The following is an 18,549-nucleotide window of genomic DNA, read 5'->3' as shown; positions in this document are numbered from 1 at the left end:
GGGAGCATGTAGGCACCGATACAACGAAGGAGCCACGCCATTAACCTGGGAATGGGTCTAGCAAGCCAGGCAGGTGACAGAGGGAAGCCCCATCACCACCACGTTCAGCAGAGACACTGTCAAGGGAGAGGAGACCCCGGTGATCAAAGCCACAGGGCAGAGTGGGCACTGGAGTCCTCCACCGGTCCGGGAGGCGAATTAAGGGTATCCAATAGGGCTGACCGTGACCCACGGGAGTCGGAGGGGGGGACACTTTGGGGGACCCGGCCGTCTTCTGCACCCTCCCCCACACCGAAAAACTTTACACCCACTTTCCTCACGTTTTGGGGACAAACGCTTGGCGGGTTTTGCCCAGCCAGGGGGCGGAGGGGGGGGCTCAGGAAAACACACCCTACGCTGCCCCCCCAGTGCAAAGGAGCTGAAAGGGGCGCGAAGGGAGGGCGGGGATGGGGGCTGCAAAAGAGCCCCCGAGGTGGCTAAAACGCTACGCTTGTCTATCAGAAAGAGAGGCCGGGGGTTCGAATCCCTCCTATAGGTCTCCTGCGTGAGCAGGGGAGGGGGTTGGACTAGATGACCTAAAAAGTCCCTTCCAACTCGGTTACTGTTACTTCGAAGTCCGGAGCGAAGGGAAGGAAGGAGCCGGGGATGCTGGGGGGGGGGGCGAGTGGGGGTGTCCAGCCCCCCCCACCCGCCCCAACTACTCGAGCAGCTTCCTGGACGGGTGGGCGGGGGGGGGGTGTCTCTCGGCGAGGGGGCGCCTTCGGGGAAGGGCAGGACCACCACCCCCACTAGAGGCGCGCTGCAGCCCCCCCCGGACTCTATTTCCCGGCCTGCTCCGGGGCCTCCTCTCCTTCCCTCCCTTGTTCTCGCGAGAGCGGCGCTTTTCTCTCCCGGCCGGCCTTGGACGCCCCCCTCCCCCCGGCGGCGGGTGACGTATCGCGCGGGGATTGGGCGGCGGGGCGGCGTGGGCGGGGCGGGCGCACGCGGCCGCAGCTATTCCGCGGAGGGAGGGCAGGCAGGAAGCCGGATCGGAGGAAGGAGAAGCCGCCGCCGCCGCCGCCGCGATGCCGTCCGACCTGGCCAAGAAGAAGGCGGCCAAGAAGAAGGAGGCGGCCCGCAGGAAGGAGGCCGGCAAGGGCAGGCCGAGGCCTGGCAGGGGGCCCGACGAGGAGGACGAGGGAGGCGGAGGAGGGGAGGCCAACGGGCGCCCGGAAGAGCCCGGTAGGGGGAGCGGGGAGGGGGAGGGGGAGGGGGGAGGGGAGGCTGGGGTTGGGGAGGGGGGGTGGGGGAGGCACTGGGGGGAGGGGACGGAGGGGCAACGGGAAGGCTGAGCCGTGGCTTCTCTCTCTCCCCCCTCACCCCCCCCCTCCCCCCCCGGGGCAGAGCTGGACGAGGCTTCGCGGGCGCTGGAGGCCTTCGAGCTGAAGAAGGCGGCCGCCCGGGCGGTGACGGGGGCCCTGGCCTCGCACCCCAACAGCACCGACGTCCACGTGATCAGCCTCTCGCTGACCTTCCACGGCCAGGAGCTGCTCAGCGACACCCGCTTGGAGCTCAACTCCGGCCGCCGCTACGGCCTCATCGGCCTCAACGGCACCGGTGAGTCTCCCTGGCCGGGCAACCGAGGGTGCGGTGGGGCCGGGGCTGCTGCTGCTGCTGCAAGGGTGCCCGCCTGTCTCCCTCTCCCTCTCTCTCTTTTTCTCTCTGCGCCCTGCAGGCAAGTCCATGCTGCTGTCGGCCATCGGGAAGCGGGAGGTGCCCATCCCGGAGCACATCGACATCTACCACCTGACGCGGGAGATGCCGCCCAGTGAGAAGACGCCGCTGCAATGCGTGATGGAGGTGGACACGGAGCGGGCCATGCTGGAGCGGGAGGCCGAGCGCCTAGCCCATGAGGACGGTGAGGCTCAGGACTCGGTCGACGGGCTCTTTGGAGGGGCCGGAGCCCCCGGACTCTGACTCACAGTGCCCTTTCTCCTCCTCCTCTCCCCACAGCTGAATGTGAGAAGCTGATGGAGCTGTATGAGCGACTGGAGGAGCTGGACGCCGACAAGGCGGAGGCGCGAGCCTCCCGCATCCTGCACGGCCTGGGCTTCACCCCCGCCATGCAGAGGAAGAGCCTGAAGGACTTCAGCGGCGGCTGGCGGATGCGGGTGGCACTCGCCAGGTGGGTTTGGTGCCAGGGCTCCACTCCGGGAACCCCTTGCCGGCCTTCCTCTCCCTCTTTCCCATTTCCCTGACCGAACTTTCTCCACAGGGCCCTCTTCATCCGGCCCTTCATGCTGCTGCTGGATGAGCCCACCAACCACCTCGACCTGGATGCCTGCGTCTGGCTGGAGGAGGAGCTGAAAACGTGAGTCAGGGAATTCCGGTGGGTGGGATTTGCCATCTTGGAGGAGGGCGGGGTCCTTCGGTTGGGAGGGGGAAGTAACCTCTGGCCTTTTTGTTACAGGTTCAAGCGCATCCTCGTCCTAATCTCGCATTCCCAGGACTTTCTGAACGGCGTCTGCACTAACATCATCCACCTGCACAACCGCAAACTCAAGTACTACACGGTAAGCAAGTGGGGCAGGGGACAGACTCGTGCCCAGCTGGCTCTTCCTGACCCCAGGCATTGCCCTCCCGAAAGGGCGGGGAGGAGGGGCCTGCTTTCGTCGCAGGACACCCTTTCCCATCGCCTCTTCCTCCCTGCAGGGCAACTACGACCAGTACGTCAAGACCCGCGTGGAATTGGAGGAGAACCAGATGAAACGGTTCCACTGGGAGCAAGACCAGATCGCCCACATGAAGGTAACCCAGCCAGCTTCTTCCAAGGCGCAGGACTTTTGGGGTTCCTCTGGGCTCTGTCTCGGTGGCTTCCGGCACCTCAAAGAAACTTTTGCCTCCTTGTAGAATTACATCGCCCGCTTCGGACACGGCAGCGCCAAGTTAGCCCGCCAGGCTCAGAGCAAAGAAAAGACCCTCCAAAAGATGATGGCCTCCGGGCTGACCGAACGCGTCATCAACGATAAGGTTAGGATTTAGTGGGCGGGATGGGGCCCCGGACGGACCCTAACCCTAACCCTAACCCCTCTTCCTGTCTCCACAGACCCTCTCCTTCTACTTCCCCTCCTGCGGAAAGATCCCGCCTCCCGTCATTATGGTGCAGAACGTGAGCTTCCGCTACAGCAAAGATGGGGTGAGTAGCTGGAAGGGAGGGAGGAGGAGGAAGAGGAGGGAAGACGTGATGGCAAGCCTCTCTTGTTTGCTTCCCTCCAGCACTGGATCTACAACAACCTGGAATTCGGCATTGACCTGGACACGCGGGTGGCTCTGGTGGGACCCAACGGGGCCGGGAAGTCCACGCTGCTTAAGCTCCTCACCGGAGAGGTAATTACTGCGCACGCACGCACACACACACACACACCGCTGTGGTGTTTCTGGTGGGTGGCCGAGCTCTTCCTTTCCGCAGCCGCCTCAGCCGCCTCTTCCTTTCCAGCTGCTCCCAACAGACGGCATGATCCGGAAGCACTCGCACGTCAAGATAGGCCGCTACCACCAGGTGGAGTTGGGGGGTGGGGTGGCGCTCCCGGGAGGCCCTCTGGGTGGTGGTGTTGGGGACTCCCATCCCTGGTAGCCAGGCCTCATGCTGTAGAAGCCAGGATAGGCTATTCAGAGGTTGGGGGGGGGGAGGGAAGCCTCTTATTCTAACGATCTCCCACCCCACCCCACCCCAGCACTTGCAAGAGCAGCTGGACCTGGACCTCTCTCCGCTGGAATACATGCTGAGGTGTTACCCCGAGATCAAGGAGAAGGAGGAGATGCGCAAGATCATCGGCCGCTACGGGCTGACCGGGAAGCAGCAGGTGGGGGGGGGGCTCCGTCCACTCTGTCTAGGGAGGGAGGTGGGGGGGGGAATGCCAGGCAAGGTCTCCACTCAGCCTGGAGGGAAGGTGCCGGGCAGCCCCGGACGTCCCATGCGACTCCATCGGTGACAGGCAGGTTCCCAGCCGCAGATCCTACCCTCTTGGGGTGGGGCAGGATCTGGGGACGGAGGCAGCAGCCATGTCAGTCTCCAAAACAAGCAATTTTGTTGGTTTATTCAATTTATATCTCCCTCTCTCCCACAAGGCAACTCGGGGGAGGCAGGCCCCTTCCCCGCCCCCCCACTCTTTGGTCCCCCCACTTAACTCGGTTCCTGTGGATCGCAAGTCAGAGCCTGGGCTTTCTTCCCAGCCATTCTCAGCGAGACTCCCTCTCCCCCCTTCCCCGCCAAAAATGACAGGTTCTCGGCAAAGCTCCTCCGGCCAACCCAGGATTCTTCCTTTGGCTTCTCCTGCCTGGATCTTGGAAGGGGGAGGAAGGGCTCTAAGGGTCACCAGGCAGCTGTTCTCGGGGAGGAAGCTCAGCAGGGGACATTGGGGGGTGCGCCTTATGGTTTTTTCCTGACGGGCAGCTGGAGAAGGATGGTTCAGAGCTCCGGCAGGCCAGCGGACCGACCCGATCAGTGGCCTTTCCCTCCTGGGGCCGGCTGGGTCTTCTCCGCGTGGATCAGACGGGGCCTTTGTCCCCCTTGACAGGTCAGCCCCATCCGGAACCTGTCTGACGGTCAGAAGTGCCGCGTGTGCTTCGCGTGGCTGGCGTGGCAGAACCCCCACATGCTCTTCCTGGATGAGCCCACCAACCACCTGGACATCGAGACCATCGATGCCCTGGCCGACGCCATCAACGACTTCGAAGGGGGCATGATGCTGGTCAGCCACGACTTCCGCCTCATCCAGCAGGTGCATCCCTGGGTGGGGGGGAACTGCCCGGGGAGCGGGGGTGGTTGTGTGAGACCCTCCTCCTGCGACACATCTCTCACACACCCCGGCGTGTCGTCATTGGCAAAGCCAGTTCTGGGGGGGCAGGTGTTGGGGGGGTCTCCTGAGTGCGAATTCAGCCCTTGGGGGGGACGCAGGGAGGGGGTCCCAGAAGCCAATCCCAGCAAACCATTTCCAGGAATAAATAATCAGCATAATTGTGGATGGTTCAGCTAATGTGTGCAAGTTTGCCAGCCGTTGCCTTGGCCCAGTTGCAATGCCCTCCTGGCCCGTAGCTACGCCACAGCCCACAGGTTGGGGACCCCTGACATAGAATAGGGGTAGTCCTCATGTAGTTATGACCGTCTGAAGTAAGATCAGAAACTGTAACCGTGTTTAGCAACTCCTTCGTTTAACAACCAAATTGCCCTTTGTGATTGTTCAAGCAGGGCCAACCCCCCCACCGTGTAACGGTTTAAGGAGTTGGAATTCCTGGTGCGTAAAGTGAAAACTTGGGGAGCTTCTCCTGGTAAGGCCAAGGGCCCCTGGATACCTTCCCACCAATGTAGGAGGCGGCCAAGGATAATAAATGCAGGTGTCTCCTTTGCACAACAAAACGGGTTTGCTAACTATGATTGTATAGCCAGTTGTGCAAATCCAGCCTGGTTTGAACCTGGTTAAGGAAACTTTGGCTTAGCCTCGGTGTGAATACCGCTCCCATGCTGGAGGTGGCAGCTTGTCCAGCTTTGACGGACGGAGGTCAGGGTGTGTGTGTGTGTGTGTGTGTGTGTGTGTGGCCCTTGAGGCGTCCTTACCAGGCAGAGCCAGAAGGAGATGTTCCGCATCTCCTCCTCCCCCTTTCCCCCCTCCTCTTCCTCCCTCTCTTCCCCCCCCCTCCCCTCCTCTTTCTGTTTCCCCTCCCTCTTCCTCCTTTAACAGATTAACAGAGTTGGAAGGGACCTCCTAGGTCATCTAGTCCAACACCCACCCACCCACCCCGGCTGAAGCAGGAGACCCTGCACCATTTCTGACAAATGGCAGTCCAATCTCTTCTTGAAAGTCTCAAGTGATGAAGCTCCCACCACTTCCGAAGGCAACTTCTGTTCCATAGGTTGATTGTTCCCACTGTCAGAAAGTTCCTCATTTCTAGGTTGAATTTCTCCTTGGTCAGTTTCCATCCATTATTCCTTGTCTGGCCTTCAGGTGCTTTGGGAAAGCAGCTTGACCCCCTTCCTCCTCTCTGTAGCAGCCCCTCAAATATTGGAAAACGGCTATCCTGTCTCCCCTGGTCCTTCTCTTCACTAGACTGGCCATGCCCAGTTCCTGCAACCGTTCATCCTATGTTTTAGCCTCCCGTCCCCTCATCATCCCGGTTGCTCTTCTCTGCACTGTTTCTAGAGTCTCAACATCTTTTTTATAGTGTGGTGACCAAAACTGGATGCAGTACTCTAGGTGTGGCCTTACTAGGGCTTTATAGAGTGGTATTAGTACCTCCCTTGATCTTGATTGTATCCCCCCGTTAATGCAATTTAGGATTGCATTGGCTTTTTTGGCTGCTGCTGCACACTTTTGGCTCACATTTAATTGGTTGTCCACTCAGACTCCCAAGATCCCTCTCACAATTAACTGCTATTAAGCCTAGTTTCACCCTGTCTATATGCGTGGTTTTGGTTTTTCTTGCCTAAGTGTAGGACTTTACTTTTCTCTACATTGAATTTCATTTTGTTAGATAGGGCCCAGCGTTCAAGTCTGTCCAGATCCATCTATCATCTAGGGTGTTAGCTATTCCTGCCAGCTTCCTCTTTTTCCTCCCCCTCCCCTTCCCCCTCTTCCTCCTTCCCATCTTCCTCCCCCACATTCCTCACGGAGGCTTCCTCCCCTCTTTCCCCCAGGTGGCCCAGGAGATCTGGGTGTGTGAGAATAAGACCATCACCAAGTGGCCTGGCGACATCCTTTCTTACAAGGAGCATCTCAAGTCCAAGATGCTGGTGGATGAAGAGCCTCAGCTCACCAAGAAGATGCACAACGTTTGAGCAGCCCCCACCCCACCCCACCCAGGAGGGAGTTAGGGACAGCCCGCTCCTCCTCCCCCCCCCCCGGGACCCTGGTGCCAGCCTCCCCGAGGGAAGGTGGGCAAGGCTGCCCCCCCTCCCCCCCTGGCTGTGACCGGCCTCCCCTCGGCTTCCCCCTGCCGCTGCCTGCAGCCCGGGCAGGGACCGCAAGAGCCTGGCTTCCTGCTTCAGATCCACCACTCCAGAGCCTCCGTTTCTTTTTCATGATTATTTATTAGTGTAATTGCATTCCTGCCTGAGAAGTATCAGCCAATAAAGAGAGGGAAGCTTCATGCTTCCGCCTGCTTCTTTTGAGGCGGGGGGGGGGGGGCGGGGGCAGGCAGGGCAATGTGGGGCTTTGGCAGTCCAGATTTGGTCTGTCCTTCCACCGGGGTGGGTCCGTTTCCTCAGTGAGGGGGTCTGCGGCTGCCCCGGCGGGCGGTGGCATATGGTCCCCTTGTTCTCCACGGGAGGAATGGGGGTGTGGAAGGGCTGCTGGGGGAATTGAAGCCCACCCGTCTTAAAAATTGCTGAGGTTGGGCCAGTAGTGGGATTCTACCAGTTCTACCCAGTTTGGGTGAATCTAGCAGCGGCGAGAGGCTCTGCCCACCCACCTGGACGTCATCGCAGATGCTCTGCCATGCGCAGGGGTGGTGCACGCTCAGGTTTCCGAACCGGTGGTGAAAGTAAGTGAAGACTGCTACTGAGTTGGGTTGGAGCAGCCCTTTTCCCCCTTTCTCCGATGGCCTCAAAAGTCTAGAGTGGGCAGCAGTGGGGTGAAGAGCTTGGGGAGGACCTCTCCTGGGGGTGGTCCTTGTCGCCTCCCCTCACCCAGCAGTTCTTCCTGAAATAAAGAGGGCTCCGTCCGGGAGCAAAGGGGAGCTCGCCCTCCGTATGGAGAAGGGCCGGTTTCGGAAGTGGCCGCTCGCAGGAGGATCTGCGTTTTAAGGTTGGCCCCTATGGCTGCGGGGGTTTTGGGGGTGGTCTCGCTCCATAATCGGCCTCTGATGCAGCCCACAGGGCTGGGCGCCCCCAAACGTGCACAAGCTCATCCGGTGGTTGCAACAGCCGGTACCTTTTGAGGAGTACCTAGCAGGAACATCCTTGATTGGTCCTCGGAAGCAGGAACAGCCTTCCCCCAGCCGTCCTTTGGGGTCCGTGGAGCCCTCAAGACCCCCTTGAGGCCTGAGCCAGCTCTCCGCCATCAGTGGGCCCCAATCCCTTTGCGAAAGTGGCCCAACTGCACACTCCAAAGTCTCCGAAAACAGTTTTCCAGCAGGGCGCCGTTGCCTGGTGAGACCCACTGGACCTGGGCCTTTGGTTTTGGGCCTTCAAATAACTTCCGTCTTTAGGGGTTGGCCCGATTTGGCCCTTCTGGCAGCCCCATGAGCACCGGTGACTTCGTCCTTGCAGATGTCTTCACTTTGAGGCAAAATCAAATGGAATAGAGCTGGAAGGGACCTCAGAGGCTATCTAGTCCAACCCCCTACTCAAGCAGGAAACCGTACACAATTTGAGACAAGTGGCTGTCCAGACTCTTCTTCAAAACTTCCAGTGATGAAGCAACCACAACCTCTGGTAACAAACTCTTCCGCTGGTCAATTGTCCTCCCTGTTAGGAAGTCTCTCCTCAATTCCAGGTTGCTTCTCTCCTCGCTTAGTTTCCCATCCATTGTTTCCCATCTTGTGCCCTAAGCGTGAATACTTATTCATTCGACTTCCGTTCTGCCTTTTTTCCGTAGGATACCTCTCTTCCCCCGCCCCCTGGTACTGTGGGTTAGGTTGAGAGGGAACCCCCCAGCCCGCCAAGCCGCCTTCCTTGTCTCAGGCTGGGACGGGGACCAGGCCTCCTTCTCCCAGCATGGCAGGGCTGCGTTATCATAGGGGGGGGGATGTCACTTGCTAGCCCCCCTCCCCCACATGTAAACCACATAAACAAGACTATGTCTGGTTGAGCTGAACATGGGGAAAAACAGCTGTGAACCCAGTGAATTGTGGCAAATAAAAATCCAACCACTGTACATATAGTCCTCAATTTATAACAGTTCATTTAGTGACCAAAGTTACAATGGCGCTGAAAAAACTTGACCTCTGCCACATCCCCACGGCCACGCAATTTACATCCGGACGCTTGATAACCAACTCACGTTTACAACGGTCCCAGTGTTCTGGCGTCACGTGATCCCCTTTTGTGACCTGCTGACCGGCAGAGTCAACGGAGGAAGCCAGATTCGCTTAATGACCATGTAACTCATTTGGCAGAATGGCAGGGATTTCGCTTTAACAAATGCAGCGAGGAAAGTCACACGACGGGGCAAAACTCAGAACAAATTTCTCGCTTAGCAATGGAATCATGGTCATAAGTTGAGGACTACCTATGCTGAACAACGGGTGCCTTGCTTTGGCCTCCTCATCCTAAGGAGGGGGGGGGTGTCCTGTGACCACATCCTGCTAGAGGAGCCTCCAAGTAACCCCCGTTCTTTCAACCATCACAACTTCTGGAGGCCACTCCTGGTCCTCCGATTGTTCTAGGTTGTTTCTCTCCTGGATGAGTTTCCACCCATTGCTTCTCGTCCTGCCGTCATTAGTCTGGTGGTCTTTGCCATTATTCTTTGTCTCGTTCTTTGCACTGCGCTCTGGTTTCTCATTATTAAAAGTTTCTAAATCATTTGCATTTTGAGCTATTAGAGTCATCAACACAGCACAAATATGTTTCTGCTTCTCGGGTCAAAACCGGACATCTCTGTCTGTCTTATCTGTCTGTCTGTCTATCTTGTCTCTATCGTGTCTGTCTATCTACCTACCCTGTTTCCCCTAAAATAAGACATCCCCTGATAAGACCAATTGGGCTTTTGAGCGCATGCACTAAAATAAGTCCCCCCCAAAAATAAGACATCCCCCCCCCTCTGTTTCCTCTGGTTAGGGTTAGACAGAGCTGGAAATCAGGTAAGATGGCAAGAGGAGCCCTGTCTTGCTCTATGTGCCCCAAAATAATAAGACATCCCTGAAAATAAAGCCAAGCTATTTCAGGGTTCAAAAAAAATATAAGATAGGGTATGCTTCCTTCAATATCCAGGAAAGAAAACCCCAAACTCAAGCATTTTGAAGAATTTGGTACTTTTACTGAATAAGAAATGATTAACAACCCAGTTAAAGCTGGAAGTGAGCAAAACGCGCGAAATGCATCTACTAAGCTTCTTCCCCCCCTCGTGTTTATAAATCATCAGCCAATCCAAAGGTCAGGGGGCAACACGTCTGGCAGCGTCATCCATCAGGAATGTCGAAACAGTTGGTCAGCCGTCCCCTTCTGAAGATTCAGTTTCGTTTCCCACAAAGTCCCCTCCTACAAAGACAAAACCCCCTCCTGCTCCCTTCCCCCCCTTTGCTCCATACCTAATCCCTCCCCGTTTCTTATGGCAGCTGAAGCAGGCAAGCTGAGGCTGACATAGGGTCTTATTTTGGGGGTAACACGGTATCAATCTACCTACCCAGCCAGTGGTGAAATCCACTTACCTTCGCTACCAGTTCGGGAACGGGAGCCGCAGGAGCTCCCTAAACATCTTCTGTGCATGCGCAGAGGGTCAAAAATGGGACATGATGACATCCCGGCGGGTGGGCGGAGCCTCCCGCCGCTAGCGCTACTGGTTCGCGCGAGCCAGATAGATCTGGCCGGATTTCACCGCTGTATCTTCCTACCTGCCTATCATGTATCTATCTAAAATTAATTTGCTGTTCATCTTACGGATAAAGTGACTCTTCCTTTCCTCAATCTATATTCAGCACAAAAATGGGATATATGAGTAGAGGCCTCCTTGCTCTCTCTGGCAGGCCTGGAGACAATCTCTTCACATTCTGTCCACACTACAGATAGTCGTTCTGGCTTTAGCAACTCCAGTGGGGACAGGCCACTCAGCTGCTAAGTGCCCTGGTTGCTAAGCAGGCTGTGACCACTCTGGGACCCTGACCTCACTTCCCCTTCAGTTGTTAAGCAAAGCATCACATGGCCAGGCCTCACCCTTTGTTTCCGCTTTCTCTGTTAACCCTCTTAATACCACTGAAGGTCTCTCCATAACCAGGAAGCACCTGGTGGCTTTCTTTCTGGTCCAGAATCAGCAGAAAGGACCTGACCTTTTTCTTTCTTTCTTTCTTTCTTTCTTTCTTTCTTTCTTTCTTTCTTTCTTTCTTTCTTTCTTTCTTTCTCTTTCTTTCTTTTTCTTTCTTTCTCTTCCTTCCTTTCTCTCTCTCTCTTCCTTCCTTTCTCTCCCTCTCCCTCTCCCTCTCCCTCTCCCTCTCTCTCTCTCTCTCTCTCTCTCTCTCTCTCTCTCTCACACACACACACACACACACACACACACACACACACACACACACATGGCTCTAATCGGATTTGGTATTGTGGGAAGCCCATCCCCATTCCTAGAAGAATGAGATACCTTGGAAAATATTTTTAAAGGCAGAAAGCAGACTCCGTTTTTCTTAATAGCCCCCACCCCACCCCCCGCAAGCAGATATTAGAGGAGATCAATTCCGACTGCTCCTTAGAAGGACAGATTCTGAAGATGAAACTCAAACACTTTGGCCACCTAATGAGAAGGAAGGACTCAGTGGAGAAGAGTTCCCAGTGGAGAATGCTGGGAACGATTGAGGGCAAAAGAAGGCAGAGAAGGATAGGCCAGCCTATCTACACAACAAAAGACCTTCAGCTGTGGGGGTGATGGGATTAAGAAGACAAGGACTTGACCCTTCAGGGCACTATAAAATTAATCCACTACCATTTAGCAGAAGACACTATATTGCACAATCTCCTAAGGGCATTTCAGACATTGCACAACACCCCCCACCCCCACCCCCAGAACAATCCAAACCTCCAAGTCACAGAAACCTACCCTCTTTCCCCCAAAATAAGGCATCCCCTGATAATAAGCCCAATCGGGCTTTTGAACGCATGGCAATAAGGCCAAGCGCTTCTTTCAGGATTCAAAAAAATATAAGACAGGGTCTTATTTTTGGGGAAACACGGTAATAAAGGTCCATCCACTCATTCAACCATTTGTTCAGCTGGCCCAGAACTGCATGCTGTGGTTCTGCTTCATCAATCAACCATCTTTCCAATCCACCCACCATGTTTCCAGCGTTTTTGTCTCCGAGCTTGGAACTGAACCAGATGGATATTTCTTCCAACAATATGACAGTTTGACCCGTTCTTTTGTCCCGGTGTACAGGCTGACCTCTTCAAGTCTACCAGCGCTGTGCTCTTCTCCCAATTTGATGCCTTAGACAACCTCTTCTGCGGCCTTCCGTATTTTTTTTTTTTTTTTTTATTGCAAAAGTTTTACAATTACATTTTCACCCCTTTTTTTCACCCCCCCACCTCCCTCCCCAAACTTCCCGTCCTCCCTAACCCTCCCTAACCCTCCCCCCCCAGACTTCCCTATTATGTACTCATAACTAATAACACTGATATATATACCTGAACCCATCCCTCCCCCTACATAATTTTCCCTCTTTGTCTCTTTATATTAAAATATTTCTAATACATTGTTTTCAAATAAAAGCTATTTGATACTTTCTAATTTGGTATTTGTTCTGAACATATTCTATCCACCTTTTCCATTCCCATTCATAAGTCTCTTGTGAACAATCTTTTAAATATGCTGAAATCTTCGCCATCTCTGCAAAACTAGCCATCTTCGAAGTCCATTCCTCGATAGTAGGCAAAGCTTCATTCTTCCAATATTTACCTATCAACAATCTTGCTGCTGTTATCATATACAATATTAATTTTGTTTCATCCCGTGTAAAACCCTTAACTATGCCCAATAAAAACAATTGTGGAGAAAATTGAATTTTTTTCTTCAAAACATTCTGCATGACCCACCATATTTTTATCCAAAAAGCCTTAACTTTCCTACAGGTCCACCAAACATGATAATACGTAGCATCCAAACATTCACATCTCCAACATTTTGGCTGAACATTAGGGTACATACATGACAACTTTTTAGGATCTAGATGCCATCTATAAAACATTTTATAAAAATTTTCCCTCAAATTCTGCGACTGTGTAAATTTAACATTCTGAACCCAAATTTTTTCCCATGTTTCCAACATCACTGGTTCTTCAAAATTTTGTGCCCACTTAATCATACAATCTTTAACTAATTCCGTTTCTGAATCCCTTTCTAGCAAAACATTGTAAAGCCTTTTAATATGCATTGGACCTTTCTCTCTTATATGTCTAACCAATTCTTCCTCATGCAACATAATACCAGTTTTTTGGTCCTCTTTCCATCTCGATTGTAATTGATTATATTGTAACCAGGTTAAATTAATCCCTTCGTCCAACAGTGTCTGCAATGTCTTCAACTGCCATCTGCCCGCATCTGTAAAAAGAACCTCTTTGTATGAAAACCCCCCGAGTGACATTATATTTGTATTCCACAAGGTATGACCAAGATCCAGCCATAGCGGTATTTTATAATCCCATTTGAGTCGGTGCTTCTTCCAAACTCTCATCAAAGAGTCTCTAAGTATATGACTTTTAAATACTTTATCAACTTTGTCATCATAAAATAGGTAAGCATGCCATCCAAATTCAAGATCAAAACTTTCTGCATTCAATATTCCAGCCTTTTTACTTCCAAACCAATCACTTGTTAAAGTTAAAGCTGCTGCATCATAGTATAACTGTAGGTTTGGAAGTTTAAGGCCTCCTCTTTCTGGAACATCTTGCATAATTTTCAATTTCACTCTCGGCTTTTTCTCGTTCCAGACAAACTTATTAAGTCCAGTTTGCCAAACTTTCAGTTGTTTATCACTTTTAAGCACCGGAATCATTTGAAACAAAAACAGAAATCTTGGCAAAATGTTCATCTTAACTGCTGCTATTCTTCCAAGTAAAGACAGTTGCAGCTTTTTCCAAGTCCCCATGTCTTTCTGAACCTCTCGCCACAACACCTCATAGTTATTTTGAAACAATTTCATGTTTGATTCTGCAACCTGAACTCCAAGATATTTTACCTTAGGTACAATTTCAAAACCTGCCCTCCTTTCAAACTCATGTTTACGATCTTGTGTCATATTTTTGACTATCATTTTAGTCTTTTTTGAGTTCACTCTGAAACCTGAAACTCTACCATAGTCTTGTATAATGTCGTTCATCAAGATTATTGATTCCATTGGTTGTGATAGGGTAACCACCAGATCATCTGCAAATGCCTTTACTCTATAATCCTCTTGCCTTATCATTATGCCTTTCAAAATTTTTGAGTCCCGTATTGTATTTAGCAAGACTTCCAATGTTAAAATAAATAAAAGTGGGGACAACGGACATCCCTGTCTTGTTCCTTTTTCAATTTTAAACTCTGTCGTCAAACTTCCATTAATAATAATCTGTGCTTTTTGCTCTTGATAAATTGCTGAAATTGCCTGTATAAACTGGTCCCCAAAGCCCATCTTTTTTAAAGTCTTTAGTAGAAAATTCCAATCCACTCTATCAAAGGCCTTCTCCGCATCCAAAAAGACCAGCACTGCAGAAATCTGTTTATTCTTATCAAGATATTCCAATAAGTCTATTACTTGCCTTACATTGTCCTTCATGTATCTACCCTCAATAAATCCCGCTTGGTCCTCATGAATCACCTTTTGGATTACTGGCATCAACCTGTTGGCTAATACCTTCGCGTAAATTTTATAGTCTGTGTTCAAAAGAGATATTGGTCTGTAGTTCTCTGGTTTTTTAGGACCAACTTGTTCTTTTGGTATCAAAGATATATAAGCAGTTGTCCAGGATGGGGGTATTTTACCCCCTTGTTGAATATTGCAAAATAAATCTCTGAGTTGTCCCACCATTTCAGCTTGTAAAGTTTTGTAGTACACTGCAGTCAAACCATCCGTGCCAGGAGCTTTGGCTGTTTTTAGCTGTTTAATTGCTGCTGTTATCTCCTCCTCTGTTATAGGATAATTCATTCTTTCCTTTTGTTGATCAGTAATTTTTGTAACTCTCTTATCCTTTAAATATTTTTCTATAAGTCCATTCTGCACCTCATCTTTGGCATATAGTTTAGTATAATAATCCACAAAAGCTTCTTTAATTAGTTTTTGTTGAAAGATTTCTTTCCCTCCAATATCAATACTATCAATAGTCCGTATACTTTGTTTTTTCCTCAATGTGTAAGCCAACCATCTGCCCGGTTTATTAGCATTGCAAAATGTATTATGCTTCGCGTATTGTAAACTTGTTGCAACTTGTTCCGCCATAAGCATTTGGAATTGGTCTTTCAAAAGTTTTATAGCACTTCGTATTCTTTCATCTGTTGGGTTTTTAATAAGTAACTGTTCTTTATTCTTTATTTCCATTTCCAACTCAGATCTTTTCTTTTGTCGGAACAGTCTATGTTTAGAATTCATGTAGATAAGTACCCCTCTCATATAAGCTTTACTTGCATCCCAAACAATTTCAACTGGGGTACCTTTATTCAAATTTATTTCAAAAAATTCTTTCAAATGCTTTTTAAGTTCTATTATATTTTTTTCATATCTAAACAGGTTCTCATTTAATCTCCAAGAACGTCTCTCGACCTTATCCATCTCGATTTCTATCCATACAGGACTATGATCAGTCAAAATTCTTGGAAAAATCTTTGTTCTTTTTGTCTTAACAAGTAGATCATTTGACAACAAGATAAAATCAATCCTAGAAAAAGATCTATGTCTATCAGAAAAAAAAGTGTAATCCAATTCATTTGGGTTATGTATTCTCCAAACATCTTTTAGTTCCATATCTTCTTTCATATCAAAAAAGGTCTGTGGTAATCTAATTCTAGACTTTGCCAAGCTCTTTTTATCTAATTTAGAATCAATTACTCCATTCCAATCTCCCATAATTAAAATAGATCTGTAGTCCCATTGCAATATTTTAGTATGTAACATCTTGTAAAAATAATCCTGTTGTTGGTTGGGAGCATAAATTCCAATCAAAAGAATTTGACCATTTGCTGTAAACAATTCAATTGCTACAAATCTACCATCTTGATCTACTTCTATAACTTTTGCTGTTAATTTTTTATTTACATAAATAACCACACCATTCTTTTTCTGCGCAGTTGAAGATATATAATGTGCTCCTAGTTTTGAGTTTATCAAATATTTTTGATCTTGAGTTGTAATATGCGTTTCTTGTAAACATATTATATCATTATTAAATTGTTTCAAATATGTAAATAATTTTTTCCTTTTCTGTGCTGAATTCAACCCATTGACATTCCAAGATAAACACTTAAAGGTCATTAGCCTCTTTCTGGAGCGCGGAGCAATATGCTTGAAGTTCATCCGCGAGCTTCGATCTCGCTCCTCCCATAGCGCCAATCTCTTGTGCAGTGCTCTTAACTGCCTTCTTGTCTTGTCTTTCCTGTTGTTGTTGTTGCTTCTGTTTAAGTAGCTTGGATTGAGCTCTAGTTATACGTTGATCTTTAACTTCAGTCAACTGAATCAAATCCAAAATTGGAGAAGAATCCAGCGATGGCTCACTCAGAATACCTCCTTCTGCACCTTGCACGTTTTCTAATTCCTGCTTAGACTGTTCTTTCAATTGCCTCTCTTCACTCTCCTTAATCTCCAGAACTGTAGATGTACGTGGAGATGGTGTTCTTTCCATAAGAATAGTACTGTAAAAGTGTTGCGCCTTCTCCACGGTATTCAACCGATATCCTTCTCCCTTATATCTGAAAATTACCCCAGCTGGTGCATCCCACCGGAAGGGTATCTGTAAATTTTTCAATTCCTTAACAAGAAAACCAAATTCTTTTCTAGCTTTCAGCATTTTAGGAGGTAACTCTTTAAAAATTACAAGCCGTGAGCCCCCCACTTGTATAGAAGTGTGAAAAGATTTTTGCAGGATATCATTTCTAATTTCTCTCTCAGTAAAGTATATGACCACATCTCTGGGTAGTTGTCTTTGCCTGGCCACCCAAGAGTTCACTCTGTAAATTTTATCTATTTTATGAAATACCAAATCAGGATTAACTTGTAAAATCTTAGCCAGGGCTTCAGAGCAAACTTGTCTCAAGTCCTGTCTTTCCTCCTCTCGAATTCCCCGAAGCCGTATGGCAAATTCCATCGCCCGGAATTGTATCATAACAATCTCATCTTCAATTCTCTGCATTTTATTGTCAACTTCATCAATTTTATAATCATTGTCTTTCATCCTAACATTAACTTCTGATTTAAATTCTTCAACTTTAAAATCAACTTTCCCAATAAAATCTGCCAGGCCAGACGCCACTTCTGATATTTTTTTGGTCACCATAATTTGATTCTGTTTCACCATGTCTTTAACTTCATTAATTTCCTGCAAAAATTCCTGATGTGATTTTTGAAGTTCCTGTTGTGATTCTTGAAATTTATCATCCAAAGTTTTAGAAATAAATTCTTTTAAATCTGCCACATCAAATTCTTTTTTCTGAGTTTGTAACTGTTGAGCAGGGGGAAGTTGCGTTTGCTGTTTGTGTGTGGGGGATCCCCCCCCTAATGCCTTCCCTTCCTGCTTCTTTGAAGCCATCCTGGCTCGTGATCTAGTTTTTCTAAAGAGGGAGGTTCCTTTTCCTTTCCCTCCTGCACAAAGACTTCTAAAAAAGTCCCCCAGATTTAATCAAACAAGGGTTAAAATAAAGCAAAGTCCAATATTGAAAAGGGAAAAAATTTCCCAGTTATTTCTCTTATAACAAGCGAGGCAGCTTAGTAGCAACTTGGAAACTTTGTAGCAAAACAAAGTAACTTCACCAATCCACACTCACTGGCTCGTTAACTCTGAAGCTAGGCGCCATGTTTTTTCAAAGCACTTTCACTCATTTGCATTTTCTCAGATTGAAAAGTCAACAAAGTGCTAATACTTGCGTTTCCAAATTTCAGGATTCAGGTAGTTTCGCTGTTTATTAAAGCTAGTTCTTTCGCTTTAAGTTTCCTGCAGCCGGCTTGTTCTGCAGAAGCAGAATCGTCCCACGCCGCCCGGAGTCTCAGCAGGTTGGAAGGGAGCCGCGCCTGTTTCCTCCCCAGAAACGATTCCCTGGGGGGTTACAGGGGCTCGACCTGTGCCCTGCTATCTCTCCTCCAACAATCCTCAGGATTTTGAAGTTTTCGAGCTGCTTCTCGATCGCGAAGCGGCTCTACAGGCGGCGGGGCTGGCGGAGCTTCAAAGAGCGCCGCCGTCGCCGAAGACGAGGAAACCGGAAGTCCTGCGGCCTTCCGTATTTGATTTTTTTTATTTCTGTAGGTGTCCCACCAATTCCTTAAATCTTTCCAACTGAGTGGTGGTATTGTTGTCAGTTGTGAAGTCGTGTCCGACCCATCATGACCCCATGGACCACGTTCCTCCAGGCCTTCCTGTCCTCTACCATCCTCTGGAGTCCATTTAAGCTCAGACCAACTGCTTCAGTGACTCCATTCAGACTCCTCGTTCTCTACCATCTTCTTCTTCTTATGCCCTCCATCGTTCCCAGCATGAGGCTCTTCTCCAGGGAGTCCTTCCTTCTCATTAGGTGGCCAAAGTATTTGAGTTTCCTCTTCAGGATCTGGCCTTCTAAAGAGCAGTCAGGGTTGATCTCCTCTAGAACTGACCAGTTGGATCGCCTTGCAGTCCAAGGGACTCACGGGAGTCTTTTCCAGCATCAGAGTTCAAAGGCCTCCATTCTTTGGAGCTCCGTCCAACTGAGTAACGACCGTCAA

At 49.8% G+C, this 18,549-nt stretch overlaps 1 protein-coding gene across 1 annotated transcript; it reads left to right on the top strand.

The window, feature by feature from the left end:
- The first annotated feature begins 941 nt into the window (after positions 1-941).
- ABCF2 (ATP binding cassette subfamily F member 2) lies at positions 942-7,122 on the top strand. The gene is made up of 14 exons (XM_034423467.3): positions 942-1,221; positions 1,384-1,596; positions 1,715-1,897; positions 1,993-2,164; positions 2,255-2,350; positions 2,450-2,552; positions 2,692-2,787; positions 2,890-3,009; positions 3,086-3,175; positions 3,256-3,366; positions 3,476-3,538; positions 3,714-3,842; positions 4,557-4,760; positions 6,671-7,122. The coding sequence occupies exons 1-14, from the start codon at positions 1,065-1,067 to the stop codon at positions 6,809-6,811; spliced, it is 1,878 nt and encodes a 625-aa protein (XP_034279358.1). The 5' UTR covers positions 942-1,064; the 3' UTR covers positions 6,812-7,122.
- Positions 7,123-18,549: the final 11,427 nt, after the last annotated feature.

The sequence above is a fragment of the Pantherophis guttatus genome, chromosome 4 (assembly GCF_059756535.1).
Source record: "Pantherophis guttatus breed Tessera chromosome 4, ASM5975653v1, whole genome shotgun sequence".
NCBI classification, from domain to species: Eukaryota; Metazoa; Chordata; class Lepidosauria; order Squamata; family Colubridae; genus Pantherophis; species Pantherophis guttatus.
The sequence above is the reverse complement of the archived record's forward strand: the minus strand, read 5'-3'. Positions and strand labels throughout refer to the sequence as shown.